The following is a 25,520-nucleotide window of genomic DNA, read 5'->3' as shown; positions in this document are numbered from 1 at the left end:
TCTGTTTCTATAGGAGTTTTGTCTTTGCAGGGCAATTGAAACCTAAGTTGCCTCTTGGTGCAGACAGTGCTGTCCGTCACAGCCCACTCCTACTCTTTAGCAGACAGTACACACCTTTCAGCTCTCTCTCTGCAGAGGCCTTTTGAAATGGTATTATACATTTTGGAATGCTCTTATATATTCTAACACCACTTCTAATTCCTAATTCAGATACAATTCATATTGGGAACCCTGTATTTATACATTCCCTTCAGAAAAAATGAAATTGTTCTTCTTCTTTTTCAGGAGGCACTGAGGGGATTTTCTTTCTGTTTCAGGATGCACTGAGGGGATTTTATGGACAATGACTTGTTTGCTACTTTGGCTGTAATATTGTTTTAGTTTAGAAGAAATAAAACCAAAATAAAACTAATTACTAGAAAGTAATTTTCAGTTTGAAGTCTGGGAACAGGTTTATAATAAAGAAAAGCGTACACAACTTCCCTTTTTAAAAATTTTTCCTTGACTGCAGTAACAAAGAACAATGTCTTTATGCCATCAAGCTTCTGTGAACCCTCTACAGGCAATTCTGACTCAGAACCAGGTGAGCTTCCTGATTTTTCTGCTTTTTTCTTGAACTGGTGTTAATTTGTCATGATCAAAAGTACCTGATACTTCAGAAGTAATACCCTATCTGTGAGAATGGAAGTGATGATGGTTCTGATCTTAGAACTGTTCTCTTGCTCACTTGCTTCATTGTTTGACTTCACCTTGCTGGAGTTAATTAAAATACTACCAAAATTGTTAAATGTGTTGGGAGTAATGGTAAAATACTGCAGTATGACCCTTTCCTGCTAGCCCCACAATAAAACCTATGGGAAATTTTCATTTGTCTACTTTGGAAAACTGGTTCTTCTGTACTGGAAAGCAAAACAACTATAATGTATGGTCATGATTGTGTTCAGCTATGACCTGTGAGCCCTGTATTGACAGAACTGCTCATTTTGTTAGTCCCCATAGTTCTGGTTCCGTTTGTGTTGGTATCAGTGTAGTGCACGTCAGTATCCTATGCTTATAACCAAGCACAGTGAGACTGTAAGATGCTGAGTTGTCTCATTCTGAATACAGATCTTAAGCCCCTAAAAGGAAAAAAGTATAATTATTCTTTGTAAGTTCTTAGGAACTTGATTTTTAATAGCTGTAGATTTATAATTTTTTTTTTTTTGAGATTTTGGTACTTTATTTAAAAGCCATAACTGTAGTGAATGCAAGCAAAGGAGTTTATTTTATCTTCATACTACAAAAGCATTAGTAAAAGCTAATGGTATTACAAGAAATTACCATTAGGCAATTAAGTTTAACTTAATTTATGATAATTAGCAGTTAGATAATCATGTCAGGGTTTGACACTGACTAAAAGCTAGGCACCCATGAAAACTATTCATTCGTTTTCCTCTACTATAGCTGAGCAGAGGAGGGGAAAACAAAATGAAGGCTTCATGAGTTCAGATAAGGATTAGGGGAAAAACACTCTAAGGCAAAACAGGTTTAAAAGTTAAACAGTATAAAGAAAATTTGTTACCAACAGAATTAAAAGTAAAAAGGGTAATGAGAACAAAAATAAACCTTTGAACACCTTTTCTTCCCAGTCCTTTTCTCTTTCCCACCGACAGCGCAGAGAGACAAAGCATGGGGTCTTTAGTCAGTTTGTCCCTTCTAAAAATCTTTCTTCAGTTCGCTTAGGGAAAGGAGTTTTCTTTTTTTTTTTCTGCTTTGTCGTGGGGCCCTTCCTACGGGAGACAGTTCTCTGTGAACTTTTCCAGCCTGTTTTTAACTTTCACGAGTAGCAGTCCCACCTGACCTGCTGCAGTGTGAGCCCCTCCTACGGGCAAACAGTCTTCCCACAACTGTTTTGCATGGGTCATTAGTTCATGTGGTGTAGTTTTTTAAGGATGAGCTGTTTTAGTTTGGAGGCAAGGGTCCTCTTTCTCTATCTTCTTCTCTCTCTGTTTGAGTTCCTCACTAGATTACAGCTTTTCAGCGTCTGTTCGCTCTAGCATGAGTACTTGTTCTCACGGGCTGCAGGTGGATCTCTGCATCCCCCCATGCACTTCATGAATTACAGGGAAACAGTTTGTTGTGTTATAGTCCTCACCACAGCTTTGTAGAAAAATCTCAGCTCTCATGCGCAGAGCACCTCCTCCCTCTCCCTCACACGGATCTTAGTGTTGCCATGTAGTTCTCCTCACGTCTTCATCTTTTCCTTTTCTTTGACTCAGGAGAAAATTGTTGTCAGTGGGTTCATTTGTTCAAGTTCTATCAATTGGAAGGTTCTTAAAGGGTTTTGCAGTGCTGAAGAGTAGTTTTTGTCCGGGCTCCATACTGGGGAATTGTTCGTCATGCCCTTTGCTGTCAGCCACATGGTCCCTGCTGGCACCGCGTGGGCAGTGCTGGCCGCGGCAGCGCTGGCTCTATTCAGCACCTCTCTTCATGCGGGGTGCCAAAACCAGAGAAGCTGTTGCCATTGCTTCTGTCTTCCTGCTCACAATGCTGGCTAAAAGTGGTTAAACAAGCGAAGTTCATTGTGAGCCGTGCCTAGATAGCAGCCGCCACGTGGCCACACTGGGATCACCCCCGGCAGCCGCCTCACCACCCCTCAGGAGAAGAAAGAAAATGCCTGCGTTTTTTTCCCTTCTCAAATATGTCATCACAGAGGCATTACCAACTTCTCTAACTGGGCTGGTAACCTGCCTGTAGTCAGAGCCTTCAGCAATTGGCTCTGTGCCAGACATAGTAGAAGCTTCGAGCAGCTTCTCCTGCCCACCAAAAAACTAGACTGTTTTTAAACTAACAGAACTTGTTAGCAGCTGTCATGTTCAGTCATACTTTTGATTGCTCTTTCTTTAGTTTGATTCTCACTTAAAACCTTTATTATCTATATTAAGTCCTTCACAGAAGGAGCCCCATTTCTCTAGTGAACAGTCTTTTTCCTGTTTCTCCTGAAAAAATTTTGAATTTTTTGCTTAGTGACGTGTGTTTATCTGTGATGTATATTTGCTGTGATGATCACTGGAAATTCAGGCTTCTTTCTTTCAGAAGAGAATTTGTTCTTTGGAAATCTCGTAATAACTTTGCATATTTATAGAACTTGTGGGTTGTTACAGTGGGGAAAACATGAGGAATTGTATGACTGAATGAATATTAGAAATATGTTACAGCTTTGTCCTTGTGATTTTGTATTTCACTTCCAGAGGAAAAGAGCAGTGGATTCCGGCTGAAGCCACCAATACTTATCCATGGTCAGGCACCTAGTGCGGGTGAGTTCAGTGTTTACTGCAACAGTACAAAGAAACCAGCTCAAGCATTTTATTTAGTTAGTAGTTTCATCAACCTGCTGTTGTAAATAGATGGTGGCAATACCTGTGTGTCTGCAGAAAAAAATCTTGGCTTCTCTAGGGTGGTTGTGCCCATATCCGCTGTGTAACGTGTATGGATGCATCCATGTTTTGCTTGGATCACCTGTGCCTGTCTGAAGTGCATCTCCCAGTTCTCACTGCTTAGCAAACTTCTGTTTGTGCTTGGAGTAATCCTGCAGTCAGTGAACTCGATTCCTTTGGTAGCAAACTGGAAGAAAAAGGGTGTTCCAGGAGTGCCTTGAGCAAGTTCCAGCCATTACTGAAAGTTTAGTCTGGGACCAGGCCAGGGCAGTCGGAAGTGTCACAGAGTGCCCACTTCTGCTCTCCCTGGCGTTTGGCAGCAGTGTGGGTGGCAGGTCCTTGATCATGCCTGTTCTGCACTACAGGTTGGCTATGACTGAGTTCCCTGTTTACTGATGTACACCCAGCCACTATCAGAAAGACATTAGTATTACAGCTCCTTAGGAATTTGAGGGGGAAAAAAACAAACCCAAAACTATTTAGGTAATGAAAGCTATTACTGCATAACTATATGAAAACTTCATTTCACTTGCAGAAAGAGTGGTAAATTTAAGAAAGGAACAAGCTTTTTTGAGCTTATGAACATTTGAACTTAAGATAGCTTTATATTCTGATGTCATGCCCTTTGAATATGGGTGGCCTGAAATAGAACTAATTGCTATGAGTGAGTTCTGTTGCAGTATTTTATTGGATCAAGAGTTCATCTTGACTTTTTTCAGTGAAGAAAACTGAACCTTCTGGGCTTGCCATAACCTTCTAGAGCTGATGTTACAATGTTTGGGTTTTTTTTAATTAGGTTGTTTAAGGTCAATTAGCTTTTTGAATCATAGCAGAATTAGAGTTGTAGTGCTGTGCATCTTACTATAACAAACCAAAGAGGCCAGGTTAATTCAAAAAGCTAAAAGGTTGTTAAATGACACAAAACTACTATTGCAGTACCAATATGTTTGATTGTATAAAAAAAAAAATCTTTTACCAATATCTGAAAATGACTTCATTGGAAGGAGAAAAGACTTGGAAAGTGTCTTTATTTGAATAAAATGTCAGTGTATAAATAGCTGTACTGTTCATTTCTCTTACATACTGGCTTTTATTTCTGGATCAGTAGTAAACTTTCATTCTGTGGATTAGGTAGACAATATATTTTAAAGTGTCTTTTAAGGCTAGGAAATAGTCTTCCCTATTTGGGACTAACTCTTTTGAGGCCGAGTGAAGGATGGAAAAGAAGGGAGTAGAAGCTTTTCTAGTGTCTGTTTTTTCATTGTGTGTTCTGTTGGAAGCAGAGATTAGATGAAGCTGAATTTTCCAACTTAAAAGCCTTATAATTCTTGAAAAAACTTTGAACTTGCAGGTCTCCCTAGCCAGAAGCCGAAGGAACAGCAGCGAAGTGTGCTCCGTCCAGCAGTATTACAGGCACCACAGCCGAAAGTTTTCTCACAGATGGGTAAATAATGCTTTTGCATTCTAAATACAGTGGAGAGAGAACAAAAATATTGAATTTGTTTGGTGTAGTGGTTTGGTTTTACTCAACACCCACCTTGGTTTTTCTCGTTTCCTCCTTTCAGAGGAGAAACATCTTAAATGGTAAGTGTATCTGTATTATTTGAGGGATAACATAGTGGAATCTTCAGGTCTTGTATAGGATGACTGTGATGTTGCCAGACTTCTAACTTCGGTGTAGTCTATGCTTGAGTTTTGGAATAAAAAGACTTCTAAGGATGTGGTATAGCAATCTCAAATGACAGCATTGACCATGGTGTAATAAGCTATTACTGGTGATTGATCAACAGTAAAGTACCTAAATCAATGAGAGATGGCTCTGGGCTTGGGGACCATTTTGGAGTTGGGACTTTGATGTACAATTTTAATTCTGAATATAGAATTTTAGTTCTTCAGTTTGGTCATTCATATAATGCTTGTTGTATTATGGAATTTGATATAGCTGATGGAAATAGGCATGATTAAAGTCTGGAAGTTAAAGGAAAAAAAACTGTTTAAAGTGTCCATGACTCCTAAACCCCATGTTCCCCCAGCCTGATGCCATTTGTTATGTGGAAGTTCAGTTGAACAGAAACAGGAGTAACTTCAGTTAATACTGAATCTGGGATAGAACCAAACATTTCTAGGTTGATTTCTTGACGTGCCTCCTGACACAGATTGGATTCTCCAGCGAACTTAGTATTGGGGTACAAATTTTCAGTGGGAGTTCAGTATGTGAGCAGGTAGACCAGTCTGAAGACAAGTCCTGCTGGCTGTGAACAGTATTAGATTGGAGCAGGATGGTTGCTTGAAGTTGTATCTGTTGGAAGTCCTTATAACATTTGTATAGATTAATTTGCTGACTTGGTTTTCTGCATTTGGAATTTTGATTCTGCTAAGAATTGCTGAATTGTGGTCTTCATGTCTCTTGCAAAATACTATGGGAACTTTTAGTTTACGTAGCAATGTTTAATGGACTTAAACAGAAAACTGCATGCAATTTGTGTAAGAAAACTTTTATGACAGTCTAAATGTCTAGAGAGTTTATGTAATTTCTTTTTTTCCATGTTGCAGTTCTCAGCAGTGGCACCAATGGTGTAAATATCCCTCCAGATTCTGCAGCCACATCAGAATCACCAAGTGATGCAACGCTGAAAAGTTCAGACTCTGAAGACAAGGTGAGTTGGAGGAGACTCAAGGTGTCACATAAATATTCTCTGAACAGAGTAAAAAGCCAGTGGCAGCACATGAATTCCCTACAGGAAGTGGACAGTGCCAGTAATGAGGGGCTGAAAAGCTTCACCTCGAGCAAAAGACATCTAAGTGCATCGGAAGTTGTTTATTGGCTATCATGAAAGAAAGATAATGAAATATTCACTTCCAGTTCTGTGTAGTGTGTCCAGTCCTTTCCTTCCTTGCAGGTTTTGAGCTAACCATTAGCATCTGAAGGTCTTGACTGATAGCATGAGGAGGATGTTTGGGGATTTTGAGTGTGGGTGGATTTTTTGGTAGCTTCATTTGGCAGTTGTTTGCTTTTTGTTGCCATATTGAGCATAGAAATAATGTTGCTAATACAAGAGTATGGAACAGTTTACTTGAAATTCAAGTGTTAATCCTGAATATGCAAGCAGAAACACTTGCAGTGTGAATGGCTTTTTAAGGTTTAGTGATAGGCTACTGCCACAACTAAGTAGCGATAAATAAATTGAATGCACCCAGGGTTCCAACATGTACCAGTATGAAAACTGTGGGACATGCTTGTAACCCAGCTGTGTATGTCATTAGGGACACCCTTTATCTGCTTTTAACATCCAAAAGTCCTCTTAAGTTTTTTAATCAACTGACCTTGGAGAAAGTTTTCTGGTAGAAGAAAGCTCTTAAATCTGGTTGCTATATATAAATGGTATAAAGCTTCATAACTGAACATTTGCAATTTTACCAAGGATTGTGGTGAAATATTCTATTGTCTTGGGATTTGTAGTCAATTTCGTCTTCCTGAAGCTTTCTAGCACAGCTAGAAGTCATTTGAGTTCATGGAGTAGTTGTGTTAAATGCTGGAGTCTCTGCAGAATATTAGATAGCTTGATGAGAATGAAAGGTTACTTCTGGAATTGTTTCATATTGGTAATTGTATATGCAAATCTGTGGCATAGATTTGGTGTACTACAGAGAGAGAGCTTCCTTGTGAGGGCAAGTATATGGTATTTGCAGTGTTACATTAACATGATCTGCCTTTGTTAGAGCAGATGTGAGTCATGGTCTTATTTTACTGGCAGAAAAGATTTTTCTTTGATGTCTCTGTCTTGTGTTTATACAAGGTAGCAGAGTGGGAATGTTCTTAGTCTGGTGGTTGTCATACCCTGAGCAGCTCTATGGCAACTTCTACTTATCTGGTCTCTGTCTTGAAAATCCCTAGGAGGCTATAGGAGGCCTAAGCAACATTGTCCTCAGACGGGTACAAGCTACAGCCTTTGATCCAACCTTTCTTGACTGGTAGGAGAGTCTGGTAGCTGAAAGTTGTCAGATGTGCAAGGACACTTGATAGCCCTCAGCCTTTTTGGTTGCAGGGAGATGCTGATCCTTATCCAGAAGGAAGAGGACGTGTTGAGGAAATCCTAGGCTAATGATTTTTCCTTGTGTTCAACAGAATGCTCCTTTATGTTATTCAGTGGTGAAGGACTACTCCCAGTGATCAACACTGGCCCATTTCTAATTGCAAGCAGAAAAAGGATGTATTTGAAATGCCAGAATTAGAATCTGAAGGCAAATGATACAGCTAGGTTATGCAAAGGTTGTCCCTTAAACATAAAATGGGATTTGTGAAACTCTTGGACCTAATGTTGTGTTGTTTTCCTACTGCTTTTCTTGACCTATGTGATATGTGCAGGAGGCACCATAGCTGGCATGTGGAGGCAACAACACTCTACTTGAGAAACTAACAGAAGGAATCGGAGATCTGTGTTCAGTGATGGTTCTGTAACCTCACTGGGATCATGGATACAGGAGGTTCACTTGGACAACTGGAGTACTGCATTAGATACATAAGAGCTTTTTAGGAAATAAAGCAGAAAAGAGACCAGAATGGGTTCCAGTATGCTAAAAGAAGGTATTTGAATGCAGAGGCTTTGTTTTGGGAGGGCACTGAATTGGTCAAGGCTTTATAGATTAAGATCAGAGAGGAAGCCGACAAGAGGGAGATTAAAGTGAATCTTCACCGGATTTGGATTGATCAAGTAGAGAAAGTAACTGAAGCCCTTGAAGAACTAAAAGCTTCACAATTACAGGCCTTGGTTCTAAAGGAGAACTTTAGTACTTGGACACCTGATAAAATGGCAACATGTCCTGGTAGAAATACTCCAGAATACTCCTGGAGATTTTAGGAATAAGTTGATGAGAGTATTTGCATATGCTGGGTGAGTTGACATGGGAGGTATTTAGCTGTACCTTGGTATTCACAGCAAAGAACTGGCTAGAAATATGAAGGTTGAGAGTAGCTGTCATTGCGGCATCAATGAGATGGAGTTTGAGATCCTGGGGGATCTGGGGAAGATAAGTAGCAGAATAAAGATCCAGACTTCAGGAGAGAAGAGTTCAGCTTATTCATCAAGCTGGTTGGTAGGATTCTGAAGGACAGCAGGGCTCATGAGAGCTTGTTACCTCCATGGACAACCACCTTAGAGAATGAATAATTTATCCCAAAGTGCATGAAATTGTGCAAGTTTGGCAGGAGGCCAACGTGTATGGGCTGGGAGCTCCTTAAACCCAGAAAGAGAATGTGCATATAACTCAAGAAAGCTGTCAAGACACCTGAGAAGTACACAGAAGGATTGCCTGGGTGTATGGGAGAGCTGGGAAAGTCTAAACTTAGCTGGAGTTGGAAATGACAGGGAATGAAAGGGCTGCAAGCAAGGCTTCTACTGGTGTTGGTAGCAAAGGTAAAATGAAGGAAAATTGTAGGCCTTCTGCAAAATGTTGAAGGGAATCTAGTGAGGAAGGACATGAAAAAAATCTCAGGTACTCAATGCCTTTGTCTTGTTTTCTACTGAAGAGATCTGCTGTCAGGTCTACCAAGTCCCTTTCTTTAGGGGAAGTTTGAGGGAGTGAATTCTTACAATAAATTTGCTTAAGGACTGTTTTAGTTTGACATATACAAGTCCATGGGACCAGACAGGATGTATCCATGGGTGTGGAGGGAGAGCCGTGATTTAACCCCAGCTGGCAGCTAAGTACCATGGAGCCACTTGCTCTTTCCCTCCACTCAGGTGGGATGGGGAGAAGAATCAGGAAAAAAGTAAGGCTAGTGGATTGAGATAAGAACAGTTATTTAACTGTTGAAACAGAGTAAAGTATAATAATAATTGCAATGAAAAAGGGAGAGAGAGAGATAAATAATACACAAAGAAAACAAGTGATGACCAGTACAGGTGCTCAGCACCCACTGATCTGTGCCCAGCCTGTCTCCCAGCAGCAGTCAGCCCCTCCCAGGCAGCTCCCCCAGCTCACACACCGGGCAGGATGTTCTGTGGCATGGAATATCCCTCTGGCCACTTTGGGCCAGCTGTCCTGGCTGTGCTCCCCCCCAGCTTCTTGTGCAGCTCCTCGCTGGCAGAGCCTGAGACACTGAAAAGTCCTTGACTTGGGGTGAGCCCAGCTGAGCCACAACCAAAATATCAGTGTGGGATCAAGATTGTTCTCATCCTGCATCCAAAATACAGTGTTGTACCAGCACTGGGAAGAAAATGAGCTCAGGACAGGGAGCTGGGGGTTGCTAATGTGAGACCACTACCTGTTCTCAGAGAGTTGTGGTACTGTGGAGGGTCCCCGTTACTGGGGAAGAAGAGAACGTGGCACATGTTTTCAAGAACAGCAAGAAAGAGGTTCCAGGAAAGTAGAAATTGCTCGGCTCCTTCCTCTCCCTTTGTGGCGAAGGAGTCGTAGGATGAGGCACCTTAAAGGGATTGAGAAGAGCCAGCCTAGCTAAAATAGAGACCAACCTGACAGGTTTTTTACCCTTTGAGATTATTTGCTTTGCAGAGAGCCCTACTTGTTGATTTTGCCTTTAAACAAGATCTTTGTATGGTCTGAAGTATCATTGTCATGGCCAAAATGGAGAGAGGTGTACTGGTTGGGTGGAATTTAAAGTGGGTGAAAAACTGGCTAAAGCAAAAAGGTGAGCTTTGAGGGTAGCAGCCAGTGGTTGGAAGTCTGACAAGTGTCAGTCCCTAAAGGCACTCTCTTATGAGTATTCTGTTCAACATTTGCACAAACAACCTGACAAGGTGGAATACATTTTAAGTTTGTGGATACCAGTACACTGTGGGAAGGGGGAATGGTCAATATGTTGGAATGTAGGGGCTGTTCAGCTGGATCTCAGCAGGTTAGAAAAACAAGCTGAGAAAAACTAACTGATGGTCAGCAAATGCAAAATTCTGTACCTAGGGTGAGAGAACCCATGTGTCACAAGGACTGCAGAAGGACTGCATAGAAAGCAGCTGTGCAGGCAAGTCTTGGAGATCCTGATACTGCATGGAAAGTGTTGAGACAAGTTCTCACATGCAGAATTTATTTGCAGATCTATAGCTGATAATATTGCTTCTAAGGGTGACAGTTATTTTTATGTTGGAGGAAGGGAAATCAAAAAGGGAAAGAAAAGGGAAAACTTCACATTGGCCAGCCATAAAGACTAGTAATGGGTTCCCTAGACAGGCATCTTCCCCCTGAGTGTCCTCTCCAGTGGAGCAGGTGGTACCCCCTGATGTTCTTCCCATAGTAACTATATAGTTTTCTTCAGAGTATGCTCAGACTTCCTGTGGTTTTGGGGTTTTTTTCTGCTTATGGTGCTGTTGATGCTGATGGGAGTGTGCTTTGCTGAGGGGCAACTTCTGTATGTGGATCACTTGTGAGGCTTTGTGTGTGTGTAGTGTTGGGTCTTCCCATCAGTGTCAAAAGCTATGGGGTAGGAAGTTAGGACAGAAACGGAAGGGAGTGATTCCCATGCAGGTTGCAATTGCTTTCCAACACTAAGGGTTTGTAAGTGCAGGGCTCTGAGTACAGTGGAACAAGAACTACAGTGTGGGAATATTCAGGAAAAGTGCCACCACAGCAGGTGCAGGAAGAGGTCACAAAGCCACTTGTGGAAAGCAGGTGGCAGAGGTGCAGAATAGAAAGTCCATCACAGAACAAAAGGTTTAGGAACCTTCAGATGCTGTGCAGCAGTGATGAACAATAGGTCTAACATGAATAAGTAGCATATCCTTTTATTGATTAAGGGAACTTATGGACTGCTTTACTAAAACTGCAGCCATTAAGTTCAGGAAAGTGATCTCTCTCTTTTTGTGCCACTGGGGGATGGCATCAGGAATACCATATATAGTTTGGGGCTTGACAGTATATGAAAGACACTTAAAAATGACTGAGGGGACTAGTGGCTGGAGCCCAGGATGTGGGATGAAAGAACGAAAAAGCTGAGTATGTTCTGCTTGGACTAGGGCAGGGGAATTGGATTGTTCCCCTCAGCTCTCAAGTGGTAGGCGGTGGCAAGATAAGAATGAAATTAGGAAGCGTCTATCAAACAGATGAGAAGCTGCAGGTGTGATGTGAAGGGGATTCCAGATGAGTTTTAGGACAAAGCTATCATACTTAGTGTAGTTGAACATTGAACCAGACTACCAAAATGTAAAACTGTCACGTGGATTTTTTGAAACTTGATGTGAGATCTTGGGCAGTCGATGCTGCTTTGAACACAGTTTGGACCAAATGGTTGTTAGAAATTCCCTTGAACCTTAACTATTCTGTGATTTGCTAAGAAAAACACTTAACAACAGAGACACTATTTAAATGCAAAATGTGCCTTGTAGATCTGGAAGTGTCATTGTAAATTAGTGTGTGACTCACCTTGTTGTAAGGTGTTTTTATTTAGAGAAACTCAACTTCTTAGGCTACATTTTTTCCATTTCTTTAGGCAGCAGAATGTCAGAAAAAGGAGTCCAACAATACTTCAGATGATGACAGCTGTGAGAAGGCTGAACTAAATGCACAGCAAGCATTTGTATTTGGACAAAACTTAAGAGATAGAGTTAAGGTAAACACGTGTTTATTCTCTTGACTAAGAGTTTATGAAGTACTGTGAAGCTACTATATGAAAAGGTTAAAACCTCCATGTATATATGTAAAATTAAAAGCTGTGAACACAGTAGAGTTGACTGTTTAATAAAATTAGTCTTCTGGACATTTAATAAATGAATTCTGTTAAGTAGCATAAGAAGCTTTTTCAAAAATAAATGCATCTACTGCAATCATAAATAACAGCTAAAGCTCACTGCAATGTAGTGTTTTCTCTTACCTTTTGGGTTAGAATTAAGTTGAAATGTTGTCCTAACATGCTTCCATGAAACCAAGACTTCACAGAAAAGATGGAAAAATGGGGCAGCCTGGGCTCAAACTTGTGCATAGAATAACTGAGTTGGATTGTTAGTACTTCCTATTGAAGACAGGTTTGCACAGGTTTCCTAGCATAATAAAAGAAAGTGTAACGCTGGGACATAGACTTACCTTGTTTTATTGTAGAAAGCATTTGTGGATGGAACTTTGGAAAGAATGAGTTGAAAAGCTATTGATACATACTTGTTCTTTTTCTAGCTAGGAGATGAAAGTGATGAAACTGCTGACGTGCAGAATGCTGGCCTTCTGACATCAGATACACCTTCTGCAACAAACTATTTTCTACAGTACATCAGTTCCAGGTGAGACTACAGGGAAACCAATAGAACAGTTCTCCTTACTCTTTATTGAAAATTCTTTATGATTCTGCTCTTTATTGGATGCAGGGCTTAGACTGGGTCAGTGAGCACCCAGGCTTCTGAAGAATGAGATGGCAGTCTTCAGATCTTGGGGAATCCTCAATCATCTGGTCAAGGGAGATGCATTTGATACTATTTATTTGACCACATCCTCACCAAAACCTCTTCAGAGAACCAACAAGCATGAGATGAGAAGTCTTCTCATGAATGATTAGAAACAGTGATGGACTAAATTTGAGCTACCGGTAGAATCCTGTGGAGATCTGCACTGTATTTGTGTTGTTCAGTATGTTTCATATATGATATGGATAAAAGGAAGAATAGTTAAAATTTTTTCATGACAGTAAGCTTTTCAGAGTAATGTAGAGGGCCTGTATGAATAAGTAGGAGCCTAACTGTGGGAGGATTTTGAAAGAACTGATGAGGCAATAACATCAGAAGAAATGTGATGTATAGGTAAAGTGAGGCAGCCAGGAGAAAACTGCTAATCCTGTCTTACGTAGTGATGAGCTCTGAGCTGACAGCCTTCACTTGAGGCTGAGGTAGTGATACAGCTCTGTGAAAATGCTAGCTTTGTAGTGGTCAAAAAAATGTAGTGTACAGAATGAGTAGAAAACAGAAGATACAGAGCTGTGAATTCAGGTAATAACTGGAAAAGCGTGAGAGGAAATCCCACCAAGAGTGATGATATAGAGCAACATCTCTGCTCCTGGAGTAAGCTGAAGTTCAGATTATTTGAGGCCATGAAATAGTTGTAGGAAAAGCACCAATACATTCTTGCTTTGTCCTTATATTTGGCATTTTTAAGATCCTGTTGTTCACCATGCAGTAGGCAGTTTTGCAGTCCGATGAACTTTTGATGCTGAACTTTTCAGATGATGCACTGGAGAGATAGAGAACACCTTTGCCCTCTTGATGCCAGATCAATGTCTTTACAAGAGACAGTCAGATTTTTCAATCAGATTTGGCAGACAATAACTACTAATATGTGACCTTCAAAGACTGAAATACTTTTTTCATATTTTCCAACTCACATGACATCTACTGTCATTTCATTTGAGTGTTTACTTTGGGAGGATTTATTCATGGTGAGTCAATTTCCAGAAACCTAGTTTTGGACTTGTCTTAAAAAAAATAGTGTCTCTAAGGGGAGTTGGCTCTGATTTTCAGCTGAGATGGCAAAGCATTATGGTAATCAACTTGTAAAAGTAAACTCCTCCCTTTGTGTAACACTGTCAATTCTTTAAAAGCTGTAAATGTGCTAGGCTGCATGGCAGATGCTGGTAGGCCACATTGGGTTCCCTGTCAGCATTTAGAGCTCAGAACTGTGGTATTTAATTCCCTTAGTAGGTAGAGCTGTCTTCCACTGAGGATCTCCTCTGTTCTAGGAATCCCCTTATTCAGAAGTAGCAACTCTACATGTACAGTTTAAAGGTTTGTTTGGTTTCACTTGAATCATGTTGATGTGAGTCCCCATTTTCCAAACTTGGTGAAATGCATGTAGGCTTGATTCAGAATGGTCTGCCTTTTGTATGTTCACTTTGTGAGCAAGCTGGTGTCTTAGAAAGGTGTGCCTGATGGGAAGGGACAGGAACAATAACTTGAGTCTGTAAAAGAATAAAACTGTTGTCCTTCCTAAATAGGATTTAAAATCTGTTAATAAAAATACTTAATGGGAGGAGGATGCTTATTCTATAAGGAAGAAGTAAAGGCTGATATTTGATTGTGAAACTTCTTGGAGAAGCTGTGGTATTGCAGCTAGTCTGATAAAAGGCATTACTTATCCCTGCTACCTTTGCTTCAGTTACGATATTGGAAGTGCTTTTGTTTCAGTTCTTTCCCTTTTTGAGAGAATTGACCTAAAAATATGTAGTAGTTCAAGTCTGTGCATGTAGAATACTGTTTTAAAAAAAGCATGTTATATGATTAGACAATAAGCCCTCACTTAGCACACAGCATTGCTTTGTATGTTATTAGTTATCTGAAGGGGAAGATTTTTACAGAGACAAAAGCATTTGTTGTCATTCTGAGAGAATTCTCGTTCTGTAGAACTAGAATCTGCTCTTGTGTTGAATTAATTTTTACCTACGTTTGTGTCAATCAGTGCTTACTTCTTTAAAGCCAGTGACAATCACTCACTTTCTGAGGAATTTTATTAGTAGAAAATAAAAGAGGTATTATTTTCGGTCTTGTAAACCTGGTTTATTTTTTGGGTTTTTTTCAGTGTAGAGAACTCCACAAACAATGCAGATGCATCTAGCAACAAGTTTGTTTTTGGACAGAACATGAGTGAGCGAGTCCTAGTGAGTATCCACTATGTATGTGTTGTAATTCTGCGAGCAGTTTGTTATGGATTCTCACTCAGGAATTTTGAGAGCCTTTAATTATACTTGTCACTTGAGTATGGGGGTTTTTTTCAGTGGTTTCCCTTGAAGGTAACTTACTTTGAGTGCAGCACGGGAAGTTCATTATGAGCTATTGTCTGCCCAGCAATAGTCTCCAGGTTTTCTCTGCCAAACTCTGTCAATGTAAGGATATTCAGTGCCCTCTCTGTAGCACATGTGGTTCTTGTTCCCAAGCATTTTATGGCACAGCTTGTTGCTTTAAATGGCTATTGGAGTATAAATATTAGAGGGTATTTTATGCTTGTCCTCAAAATTGAGAGCAGTTCAGTTATGTGACTCCCCCCCAGGATGGGATTTCAAGCCCAGCAGTAAAGCAGCTGCCTCAGGACTGAGGTATGATTCCAGAAATGCTGTTTATGATGTACCAACCTAAGGAATAACTTCTAGTACCTCACTGTTTCCTGCTGTTTTTATTCCTGTGCTGGAACAAAATGGAAACATTCAATGCTGAGTGTTCAGACCTGTCTAACTACCAAGCAGGAGTTCAGTCAAACTGAACTCAGTTCAGTCAAAGTGAACAAAGCAAGTCAAAAAGCTTCAAAATAAGGATGGAAATTTGGTATGAGTTCAAGGGAAAATTATTTGAACTGGTTTTCAGGTCGCACTCCAATCAGTTCCTTGGCTGGCCAGTATGATAGCTTTAACTGTGAAAGCATGTTGTCTGTGAGATTCTTTTTTTGCCATATGGTTTATAAATACTGGAGCTGCCCTCAGTACTTGGTCACTAGTCCTGTTCAGCAGAATTAGTGTTTGTTTTCTCTCTTCTGTTTACCTCCTCTTATTTCTGTGATAGAGTCCACCAAAATCAAGTGAAGGTAGTACAGAGAGTAATAAGGAGAATGCTGCTACAGAGTCTGGGTCTGAATCATCTTCTCAGGAGGCCACGCCAGAGAAAGGTGAAAAACAAACTGTTATATTAGGAATAGTAGTTAATCCTTTTTTAAATTATTGTATTTTTCAATATCCTGTTACTTTTCAAAAACATAAGATTTTTATGTTACCTTTACTGTCTCCTGTGACCAAAGATACAGGCTGGATGTGGAAGTTGCTGGATGCTGTAGATATTGAACATGTACAGGCTGCACTGTCTTTTTCATTGTCATTCTGTGGTACTGGGAGTATCTTCAACAGAATAAAAATAGAGGGAACTAACAGAACTGGTAGTAGGAGAAATGTGGCAAACTTTTTTTTAACAATTCTTTTCAAGTGACTGAATTTCTGAGTCAAATGTGTATTGCATTGCATAGGAGCACCACATGTTGCTTGAACTCAGAACTGTTTGCTGGATTCTATGTCTTCAAATTGTCAAGATATTATGGAAATTCTGAGAAGTATGGGTTTTCTTCAGTAAACTGCTTGCAAGCCCAAATGAAAGTGGAAAATTAATTGCGCTGTCCATGTGTAGGCACAGCTGTATGGCTGGCAAGAGTATCAGTACTGCTGGAGCATCTACAGATAAGCAGGTGTCCCTGCAAAGGTTGTGAGCTATTGTGTGTAGGGACAAAACTTATCTTTTTTGTCTCTTGGGCTTGTAAAACAAGTATTAAAAGACAAGCTTTAACTTCTGCTTAAAATTTCAGTCATTTTTTTACGTGTTCTATTAAGGTCTGTCTTCTATACTTTTCAAAAAATCTCAAAATTCTGGTGTACTTGTGTGAGACCTTTGTACATCTTATAAAATTATATGCTAATCATTCTCAGACTCTCAAAATGTTGTTCAGCTAATAATATTTCAGAATCACTGGCAGAGTCTGCAGCAGCCTATACTAAAGCAACAGCAAGGAAGTGTTTATTAGCGAAGGTAGAAGTGATTACTGGGGAGGAAGCTGAAAGTAACGTGTTACAGGTAAGAAATGGATAGAGTAGAGGAGCTTTGAGTTTGTGGGGATTCATATGGAGGTCCAGTGAATGCACACCATCTGATTCCCTACAACTCAGCCTTCCTCTATATCTGTAATGTATTTTCTTGTGTTAAAATGCAAACTTTAGCTATTTATATCAGATCCTTATTTATTAACTTGTTATTCATTGTTTTTTAATTTCATCTTCCTGGAAAAGTTTTAGTGTATAAGCCATCCAGGTGTATCTTAAGCATACTTTTCTGAATCCATCACATAGAAGCTTCTGTTTTTTATGAGACAATTATTTGAAGAAAATTTAAATGAACTTAATATTTTTAAGTTCTTTAATTGCTGTACTACTGAAGATTTTCTAAAACTTGGAATGGACTATTTATGCCAGCAGTCTGGTTTCTTGCAAAGCAGAAACCATATCACAAGCATTCAGGAATTTGGCTTGAGATGCTTAAGTGAGTTAGTGATGTTGTAGAAGGATATTTGGTCATGACTTAGACTCCTGATCTTAATAATGGTATATTTAACATTGTAGTTATTCATTAACTTAAATATACTTACTCCAGTATATCCTTAAGAAAGATGTGCAGGGTTTTCATATAAAATGAAGTGGTATATATATTTTTTTCTTGTCTTTCTTTATCCTCCAATTATAGTTTGTTTTTTTCCTTGAGATATTTTGTTTCTCAGTATTTGAACTGTGTTCTTTTCAAGGATAGCTTTTTTATTCTTACAGACATGATGCTCTATTCTGACACCAAACAGTTGCACTGTCAGTATCTAATGCCTATCAGTTACACTTGTATTACCTTACAAAATGATACTCTATAATGTTTATCTTCTTGGACTTCTTTTTACCAGACATAAATGATCTTTAAATGGTTCTTCTGGTACTGCTCTGTTTCTATGTAACTCAGAAATGTCTGGATGCTTCACATAATTGAACAAGACACTGAAGAGATAAAAATCCTGTTTCGCTTAGGAAAACCACAACTTTTGGCAGTTGTATACTTAAAAGAGGACTGACTTGCATGAATATGTTGTGACTTAACAGACCTCTTGCCTAACATTTATTCATTTTGTCCTGTGAAATGTAATGCATTAGAATTCCAAATGGCAGTTGTACAGACAGAACTATGTTAATGTTACAGAAACAGAGTATACAGAGCTAGATGTTTTGGGGTGAAGAAAATGAGAAATGGAGGGAAGGAAAATGGAAGTATCTTTTCCACCTAGTGCATGCTCATCTGTGAGGAACTTGAGGGTGATGGTTTGAGGTAACAGTAAAGTTGGATTAGAGAGAGGGATATAGAGTAGAGATGTTTGGCATGGAAGAAAAAGGGAGCTTTTATGTCAAGAAGGATCATTCCTACTGTTGGAAAAAATACATACACCTTTTGAATTTTATAACTAATGAACCCTGCAGGGAGGCAGTAAAAATACTTCACTTATTAATGACTCTGTGTAGTTCAGGCTTTATTAATTGATAATGAGCCAGCATGTTTGTTCATCCTTTGGTTCCTTAATACAGGAAGAATTTTGCTTTGCCTTCATTATATTTGCTGGGTCTTCCCAGCAACAAATACCATCTTCAGTGGTGCAATATGTACCTAAGGCTTTTAAAAGAATTGGCTGATATAAGGCAGTCTCTTTTGACATTGTTTCCTCTGTGAGAGCTTATATCTTACCTGAAAATTGCTTGTTGTTTTGATCTTGAACCCTTTTATTCTTTAAGAATATATAGCTTCTGTTAATAAAACCTTATGAAAACAGACAGTGTATTTTGAGAAATTTATTGCAAAAGAGAGGATGACTGTTTTCGCTTCCACAGCTATAAACAATTAAAAATTCCAGTATGAAATCTGAATATTTGTTTAACCAACAGTAGGTGACTAAGAAATATATGATTACATCAATCAACCACTATGCCATAGAGATATTTTCTGTTACAGATTCAGTGCAAGCTGTTTGTATTTGATAAAAGCTCTCAGTCTTGGGTGGAAAGAGGTCGAGGGCTCCTGAGACTCAATGATATGGCCTCAACAGATGATGGAACATTACAGTCTCGACTGGGTAAGAGGAACCAGGGGAAATGAGATACTGCATGACAGTCATGCTGTTTTTGTAGGGTTCTTCCTTGACACACAGCAACTTTCACTTCAGTTTGTCATAGCTACAGCAACTCAGAAGCAGTTTGGACCTTTTCTTTTGCTCCAGTTAGTGAACATTTGCCCCCTTCTATTGCGGCAAATGTTCCAGTTACTTTTTCCCCCCATAAAAGCAAGCCATGTTTGGTAACTAGAATATTTGACTAGAAATTTCTGGTAACATCATTCAGATCTGGCTGTTTTGGATGGGTTGCTTGTGGTGGGGAAGTCTGTTTGAATAGTGCATGATTGTTCAGGCTGGCAGGAATGTGCATTAGCCTGAGATTATCAGCACAGATGCAACTGTGAACTTTGATGTATTAACATATAAGGCTTCAGACTAAGTACCTTTAAATATGACTCATAGTCTTTAATAGCCTTGTTGTAGTTTAAGCCCAGCCAGGAGCCAAGACCCTTGCAGCCGCTTGCTCACTCCCCTTCCAGCAGGATCGGGGAAAAAATTGGAAGTGTATAAAAGTTAGAAAACTCATGGCTTAAGATAAAGACAGTTCAATAAAGAAAGCAAAAGTGGTGCATGCAAACACAGTAAAACAAGAAATTAATTCACTGCTTCCCATGGGCAAGCAGGTGCTCATCCAGCTCCAGGACAGCAGGGCCCCATCACGTGGAATGGTGACTTAGGAGGACAAACACCATCACTCCAAACATCCTCCTTTCCTCTTCTTCCCCCTGCTTTATATCTGGAGCATGGTTTTATATGGTCTGGAATGTTCCTTTGGTCAGTTTGGGTCACCTGTCCTGGCTGTGTCTCCTCCCAGCCTCCCACTTCACTCCCAGCCTCCTCACCAATGTAGTGGTACGAAAAGCAGAAAAAGCCTTGGCTCTGTGCAAGCACTGCTCAGCAATAACAAAAACATCTCCATATTATCAACTGTCTGTTCAGCACAAATCCAGAACACAGCCCCATACCAGTGACTGGGAAGAAAGTTAACTCTACCCTAGCCAAAACCAGCACAAGCCTCCATTCTTCTCATTTACAGTTGTGACAAAAGCCCAAAAGAGCTTACTTGTAAAAAGACTGAAACATTTTTACAATAAAAAGTGTCTTGACTGTTTTGAGCTTCCTGATGTGTCTTTTTCCACCTAACTGATCTTGTAACTTGGCTTTAGTGATGAGGACTCAGGGGAGTCTCAGGTTAATCTTAAATACCAAGCTCTGGGCTCAGATGCAGATCGATAAAGCCAGTGAGAAGAGTATCCGGATCACCGCCATGGATACAGAGGACCAGGGAGTTAAAGTTTTTCTTATATCAGTGAGTACTGTTTTTTGTTTATGTCTTAACCTTCCTACTAAAGTTGATGCTTGCTTAAACGGCAGTTGAGGTAGCATTCCCATTTTTCTTTGCACCCTACACTGTCTTAACATCACCCCTACCCCAAGGACAAGGCGCTTGGCAGATTTGCTTGTCTAAAAAGTCTTGCTAGTTGTGAGCAAATGCCACATCAAAGGCTGTCCTAGGAAGCCAGGTTGTCCAAAGCATTGCCTGTGGAGTTATGTGATGTGTTCCACACATACTGAGACTCTGTAGTGTTTAATGCAGATTGTTTTCTGATGTTAAGAAAAGTAGGCATTATTTCAGAGATTTTATGCAATAGTTTAACCAAAATTAGATCTACTAGAAATTTCAGCACAGGAAAGCTATCACTGTCTACAGTGCAGAAGGATGGATAAGTGCCCACTGAAAGGGAAACACTAAAACTCTGTCAAGAGCATTATATTAGTACTTAAAGGTTACACATTTTAACTTCAATTTTCTTTTGATACAGAGTATTCAAAGCAGTAACAGCATAGTGAAAGTGATTTCTGTGCTTGCTAATTGGGGAATGGCAATCCCAATCAGAATTACTAAAACACTTGGCATCTCATCATACAGTCAGCAAGGAAGAAAAGTCATTCCCTAATGTCTGCTAAAGCACTGACAGATTTGGAGAGGTCCGAACACATTCTTTTGATTTACACTGATTCTACACAAGATGTTGCAAAAGAATTAGTGTTCATAGGGGACTGAGAGCATCAACAAATGGTCAGCTTTCCCTGTGACATTAGGTTTGTAGGGCTGGGATCTGGAGTCCCAGAATGGAACTTAAATGGAACTTAAATACCAATACCAAATACACATTGACGAAGAAGAAGAAGTTAAATTAATGGATAAGTTTTTCTCAGTATTTTTCTAGATTTGAAAGTTTTAGTTGTCTGTCATCAGGTTATTCACTCTTGATTTTTGTATTGATAAAAAGTATCTTGTTTGGAATTATTTTTTCATTTCAGCTCATTACAGGGGAATTTTGCAGATACAGAGGTGACAGATTCAAGTGTCAGATGGGGCTGATGGAAACTATTTTTTTATGAGAGAATCTGAGAAGTGGGATTGCTACCTTACAGTTATCGTGGAATAAGGATAATAATTACTATGAGGACTTAATTGGCATAGTGAAAACAGAGTTTTGTAGTATTTGAAGGGAGTTTCCTTTTAAATAATGTCCATTAAATATTTAGTTTGATAGGTCTAATAATTGATTGGTTTGAAGGCATTAAGTGCCCATTAACCTTTGAGAGTTAAAAATATATATTCTTCAACAGGTTATCAGAAATGCTTCCCTCTGAAACGGTCTGTTCAAAAAAAATTGGAATAATTGCCTGCCTGACTGTCCATTCAGTTTTCTCATTATATCTCATATTGAAATTTTATGCCAATGCCTCATAAAATAATTGGCTTGATTGTGATTAACTAATGTGTGAAGTTGAATGATTGACAGGCCAGCAAAAATCTGCAAGATTTTAATTGAAGGTCTTTTTAATATGAGCTTTTGGAAGGTGTCAGGAAAGCTCTGTGATTTCTGTGTGAAAAAGGCTATATGAAATCAGCTAATACTGGCTATATTAGCCAGAGAAAGTTGGAGCTAAGCAGAGGAACACACTCTCACCACCAGAGTTCAGTATATCTAATGTCCTGCTGTGTGTACCACAGCCTATTCTGACTCATTAGAAAAATACTTAAAGAGAAAACTGAAAAGTATATTGTGAAATTTGGCATGACTGGTGTGTATTATGTTAGCAGTGTTTTATTGTGTTACAATTCTGTGCACCTTTTTGTTATTTCTGAATATTAAAAAATGCAGGCAAGCTCTAAGGATACAGGGCAGTTGTACGCTGCATTGCACCATCGGATCTTGGCCTTGCGGAGTAGAGTGGAACAAGAGCAAGAAGTCAAGAATGTAGCACCTGAGCCAGAGGTAACGCAGTCAAATGAGGAAGACAGCGATGATGATGTCATTGCACCTTCAGGATCAGTTGGAAGTGGTAAGTAAGAAAGACAGTGGTGTTCCCTGTTTTCCATGCATTTTTCTGTGTCATTTCTTAAGGCAGACTGTGCTCTTTGTATGTCAGTGGAGTAGGACTATTGCATGGATTGCCTTTTTCAATGCAGCTACTTCCTGCTGCTTCTCCAAACTGGTAGAAGGCCCTTGTGCTGCCTCTGAGTTACATGCCACAGTTTAGCAGTGGTTTTTATCATTTACAGGATTTCTAAGGGTGGTTCTGAGTTTCATTTTTGCCTTCATCATGGCCAAGAGTTACACATAAAACCTGAGATGACTCAGTGTCCCAGTTTGAGATCAGGAGACAGCATCCAGACTGGTCTTTCAGTAGAGAGCTGTTTGGAAAGCAGATGGTTTACAAAGGGGCATGGAAGGAGTGTAATGTTTTTTATTGCATGTGAGGAGACCATAATTTAAGAAAAATACTAGTCTTCAGTTTGAGGAAGGCTTCCTTTTGTGTTTTCAACTTGGAAGTCATTTGTGCTTTGCTTTCTTGTGGCTGAGAATATCAAGCCTTTGACAGTCCTCCATCCCAATTGACAGAAGGGGGGGAAAAAACCAGGAATGAAGATGGACAAAAACATGGGAAGATTGAAGAGGTTGGAAACTGAGCTTGTAGGCTTTGGGATGCTGCTGGGATCCCTGAATCAGATCAGTCAAGAATATAAAATCCTACAGTAGACAGAGCTTAGTCTGGAGAAGGAATATGTGAGGCAGGAGAGGAGGAATTCAACAGTTCTCATCTCTCATTAACACCTGAATCTGAGACTTCTGTAGGCTGCTTGGGATGGGTCTCTTACTGCAAGGCCAGAAACAAAAGATATCTCTTATGACCGAGAACTACTTTTATTGTTTCAGGTCCTAATGATGAAGGTGATGGGCAGAACGTTGGCAGCACATAGCAGATGTGAGCCAATCTGCTTGCAAGGCTGCTATGAACACCATCTTGCAGGCATCTCTGGATACCCCAGGCCAGCAATTATTTCAGGCAGTGTTGAAAGCTCCAGGACTTAAGAACTGTGCATCTCTGTTCTGTTTGTTTGGTTTTTTGGTCTGGATCAGTAGATTCCACACAAAAAAAAGCAGACTTGGAAACTACCTGAATGTGGTTTGGGACGTTGAAAGCTCATCATATTGATGAGCAAAAAAAAAAAAATCCAACCCCAAAACAAACAACAACAAAAACACAAAACACAACTACCCCCAACCATTTCCCCTCTTCCTTGTAATTAAAATGGCACATTACAGCTTGTCACAGCTTTTCATTGGGACCTTTTGGCTGTTTCTTCAGTAGTTCATGTCTTGCAGGTCTCCGAGGTAGAACTTTTCAATGCAGTTCCAACTTGAATTCTGCTTTTGTAACCCCTACTCCCCTTTATGCAGGGAAACCCTGTCCTCACCAGTTCCTATGCTCACTGGCTGCTCTTTTGGGTTCCTTTTTTTTTTGGACTGCAGATGGGGCAGGTTATGTTTTTACCTTTTAATCCCAACATAGGTTGTGGATGTGGACACCATTGTTTGCTGTCTAGTGGGTTTGTAAACAAAGAAACAAAACATTGTGGTTCACCAGAAAAGCTTTTCTAATGCAGTAATAAGAGACTTTAAAGTCTGCAGGATGTTTTGCTAACTCCTTTTTTTCTTCCCATTTCATTATTATTTTTTGGGGATTTATATTGTGGTGAGACTTTTTTATTTTAGTTTTTCAATAAGATGCTCTTGTGTGTTGAAAAAGTGAAACTATTGTTTTGTACTGTTCTTTTCTGTTACTATTTAAGGGAGAGCTAAGCCACTATATATAATAGATGTTGCATACAATTTTTCTTAGAAAATGTTATGTTTCTGTGGCTACAGTAGAGTGTAGGAGGCATACAGGTTACATCTTCAGAAAAGTTAGTAACAAAACAGCTGTTAGCCCTTGGAAGAATAAAATAGGCTCATGTAATGAGCTCTGCCAGCCATTAAACTAAATCTGTATAATAAAGCAGCTCACATTTAATGGCTTGATTCAACAAGCCATTTTAAGCACTTGCCTGACTTAACTATATGTGAATAATCTTACTGAAGTCAATGCAACTCTTCATGCTTAAAGTTGAGGACATTTTTAAATATGTTGCTGAATTAATGGCCTTAAATAGAAAATTTAAATTCTAACCCTTCCTGTCCCCATTCCGTTTCCTGAAGTCTTGCAGCATGAAGAAAAAGGTAATACTGCCAGACTTGAGTAGTTTGGGCTGAAGGTTATTGTATTCTGTTCCACCACAAATAAAAGCAAGAATATGTTTTTCTGTGTGTAATTCTGAAGTACTCCTACTGTAACTATAACTCACCTTTTTTTTGCTTTGGGTGTTTTTTAATGATTTGAGCCTTTTGTGTGAAAGTTGAGTTTTATTTTCTTATTGAAACATATGGTATGTTCTTGTCCGGCAAAGTTGGAATTTGGTAGTCACCAGGTCACTTTCACTATAAATTCCCCAAATTGTTCTATTTCCTTTATAAATAGTTTGCTTATAGATAATTTCTGACTTGCATGCTTGCTCTTCCGTAGGTTAAGGTTCTAAAATGCATCACCTGAAAAAATGAAAGGGGAAGAAGTATTTGATGTAGCATGAATTGAAAACAGAAACCCAGGTTATAGTACAAAATCAGCTTTGAAATTGAATATTCAAGTAGTGAAACAGTCCTTATTGCCTCTATTTTAATGAAACACACTTTTCACTGGCAGTCAAGAACAAGTCTTCCCCTGTTTCCTGTTGTTAATCATCACTGAAGACTGATGCTGTTGGGGTAGGGGTGCTTTTACTTTTCCTGATAGCCAGTTGAAGGAACATCTGTTATTACTTTTCTGGGAATTGAATAGGGCTAATGATAAGCTGTGCCACTGCATCTTGATCTCTCTGGATTGTCTGCTCATGCCTTCTTGCATTTTGGTTTTCTTTTTTCCTCCCTAGAGTACGGGGGTTTTTACCAATGAACAGACCTGTTGCTGCACCCCTCTACTCATGCCATGCTTCAGCAGGAACATGGCAGGTTCTTTAGTACCCACCACACAATTGTTTCTGCATTACAAGGTCTGGGGACTTTC

At 39.5% G+C, this 25,520-nt stretch overlaps 1 protein-coding gene across 5 annotated transcripts in view; it reads left to right on the top strand.

The window, feature by feature from the left end:
* The window catches only part of LOC138099834 (ran-binding protein 3-like), a 55,309-nt gene extending 30,577 nt beyond the window's left edge, over positions 1-24,732 (top strand). For 3 of the 5 annotated variants that reach the window (XM_068997374.1, XM_068997371.1, XM_068997370.1), the window contains 13 exons: positions 512-583; positions 3,231-3,296; positions 4,768-4,860; positions 5,970-6,073; positions 11,857-11,976; positions 12,534-12,637; positions 14,919-14,997; positions 15,893-15,995; positions 16,821-16,945; positions 18,905-19,025; positions 20,231-20,373; positions 22,241-22,421; positions 23,297-24,732. In XM_068997374.1, coding sequence (XP_068853475.1) covers positions 512-583; positions 3,231-3,296; positions 4,768-4,860; positions 5,970-6,073; positions 11,857-11,976; positions 12,534-12,637; positions 14,919-14,997; positions 15,893-15,995; positions 16,821-16,945; positions 18,905-19,025; positions 20,231-20,373; positions 22,241-22,421; positions 23,297-23,340 — 1,355 coding nt within the window. In that variant the 3' untranslated portion in view covers positions 23,341-24,732. The remainder of the gene's footprint in view (positions 1-511; positions 584-3,230; positions 3,297-4,767; positions 4,861-5,969; positions 6,074-11,856; positions 11,977-12,533; positions 12,638-14,918; positions 14,998-15,892; positions 15,996-16,820; positions 16,946-18,904; positions 19,026-20,230; positions 20,374-22,240; positions 22,422-23,296) is intronic. The other 2 variants (XM_068997375.1, XM_068997372.1) reach the window with 1 other exon arrangement.
* Positions 24,733-25,520: the final 788 nt, after the last annotated feature.

This window comes from Aphelocoma coerulescens, chromosome 28, assembly GCF_041296385.1.
Source record: "Aphelocoma coerulescens isolate FSJ_1873_10779 chromosome 28, UR_Acoe_1.0, whole genome shotgun sequence".
In the NCBI taxonomy this organism is placed as follows: domain Eukaryota; kingdom Metazoa; phylum Chordata; class Aves; order Passeriformes; family Corvidae; genus Aphelocoma; species Aphelocoma coerulescens.
This window is presented reverse-complemented; position numbering and strand designations above follow the sequence as displayed.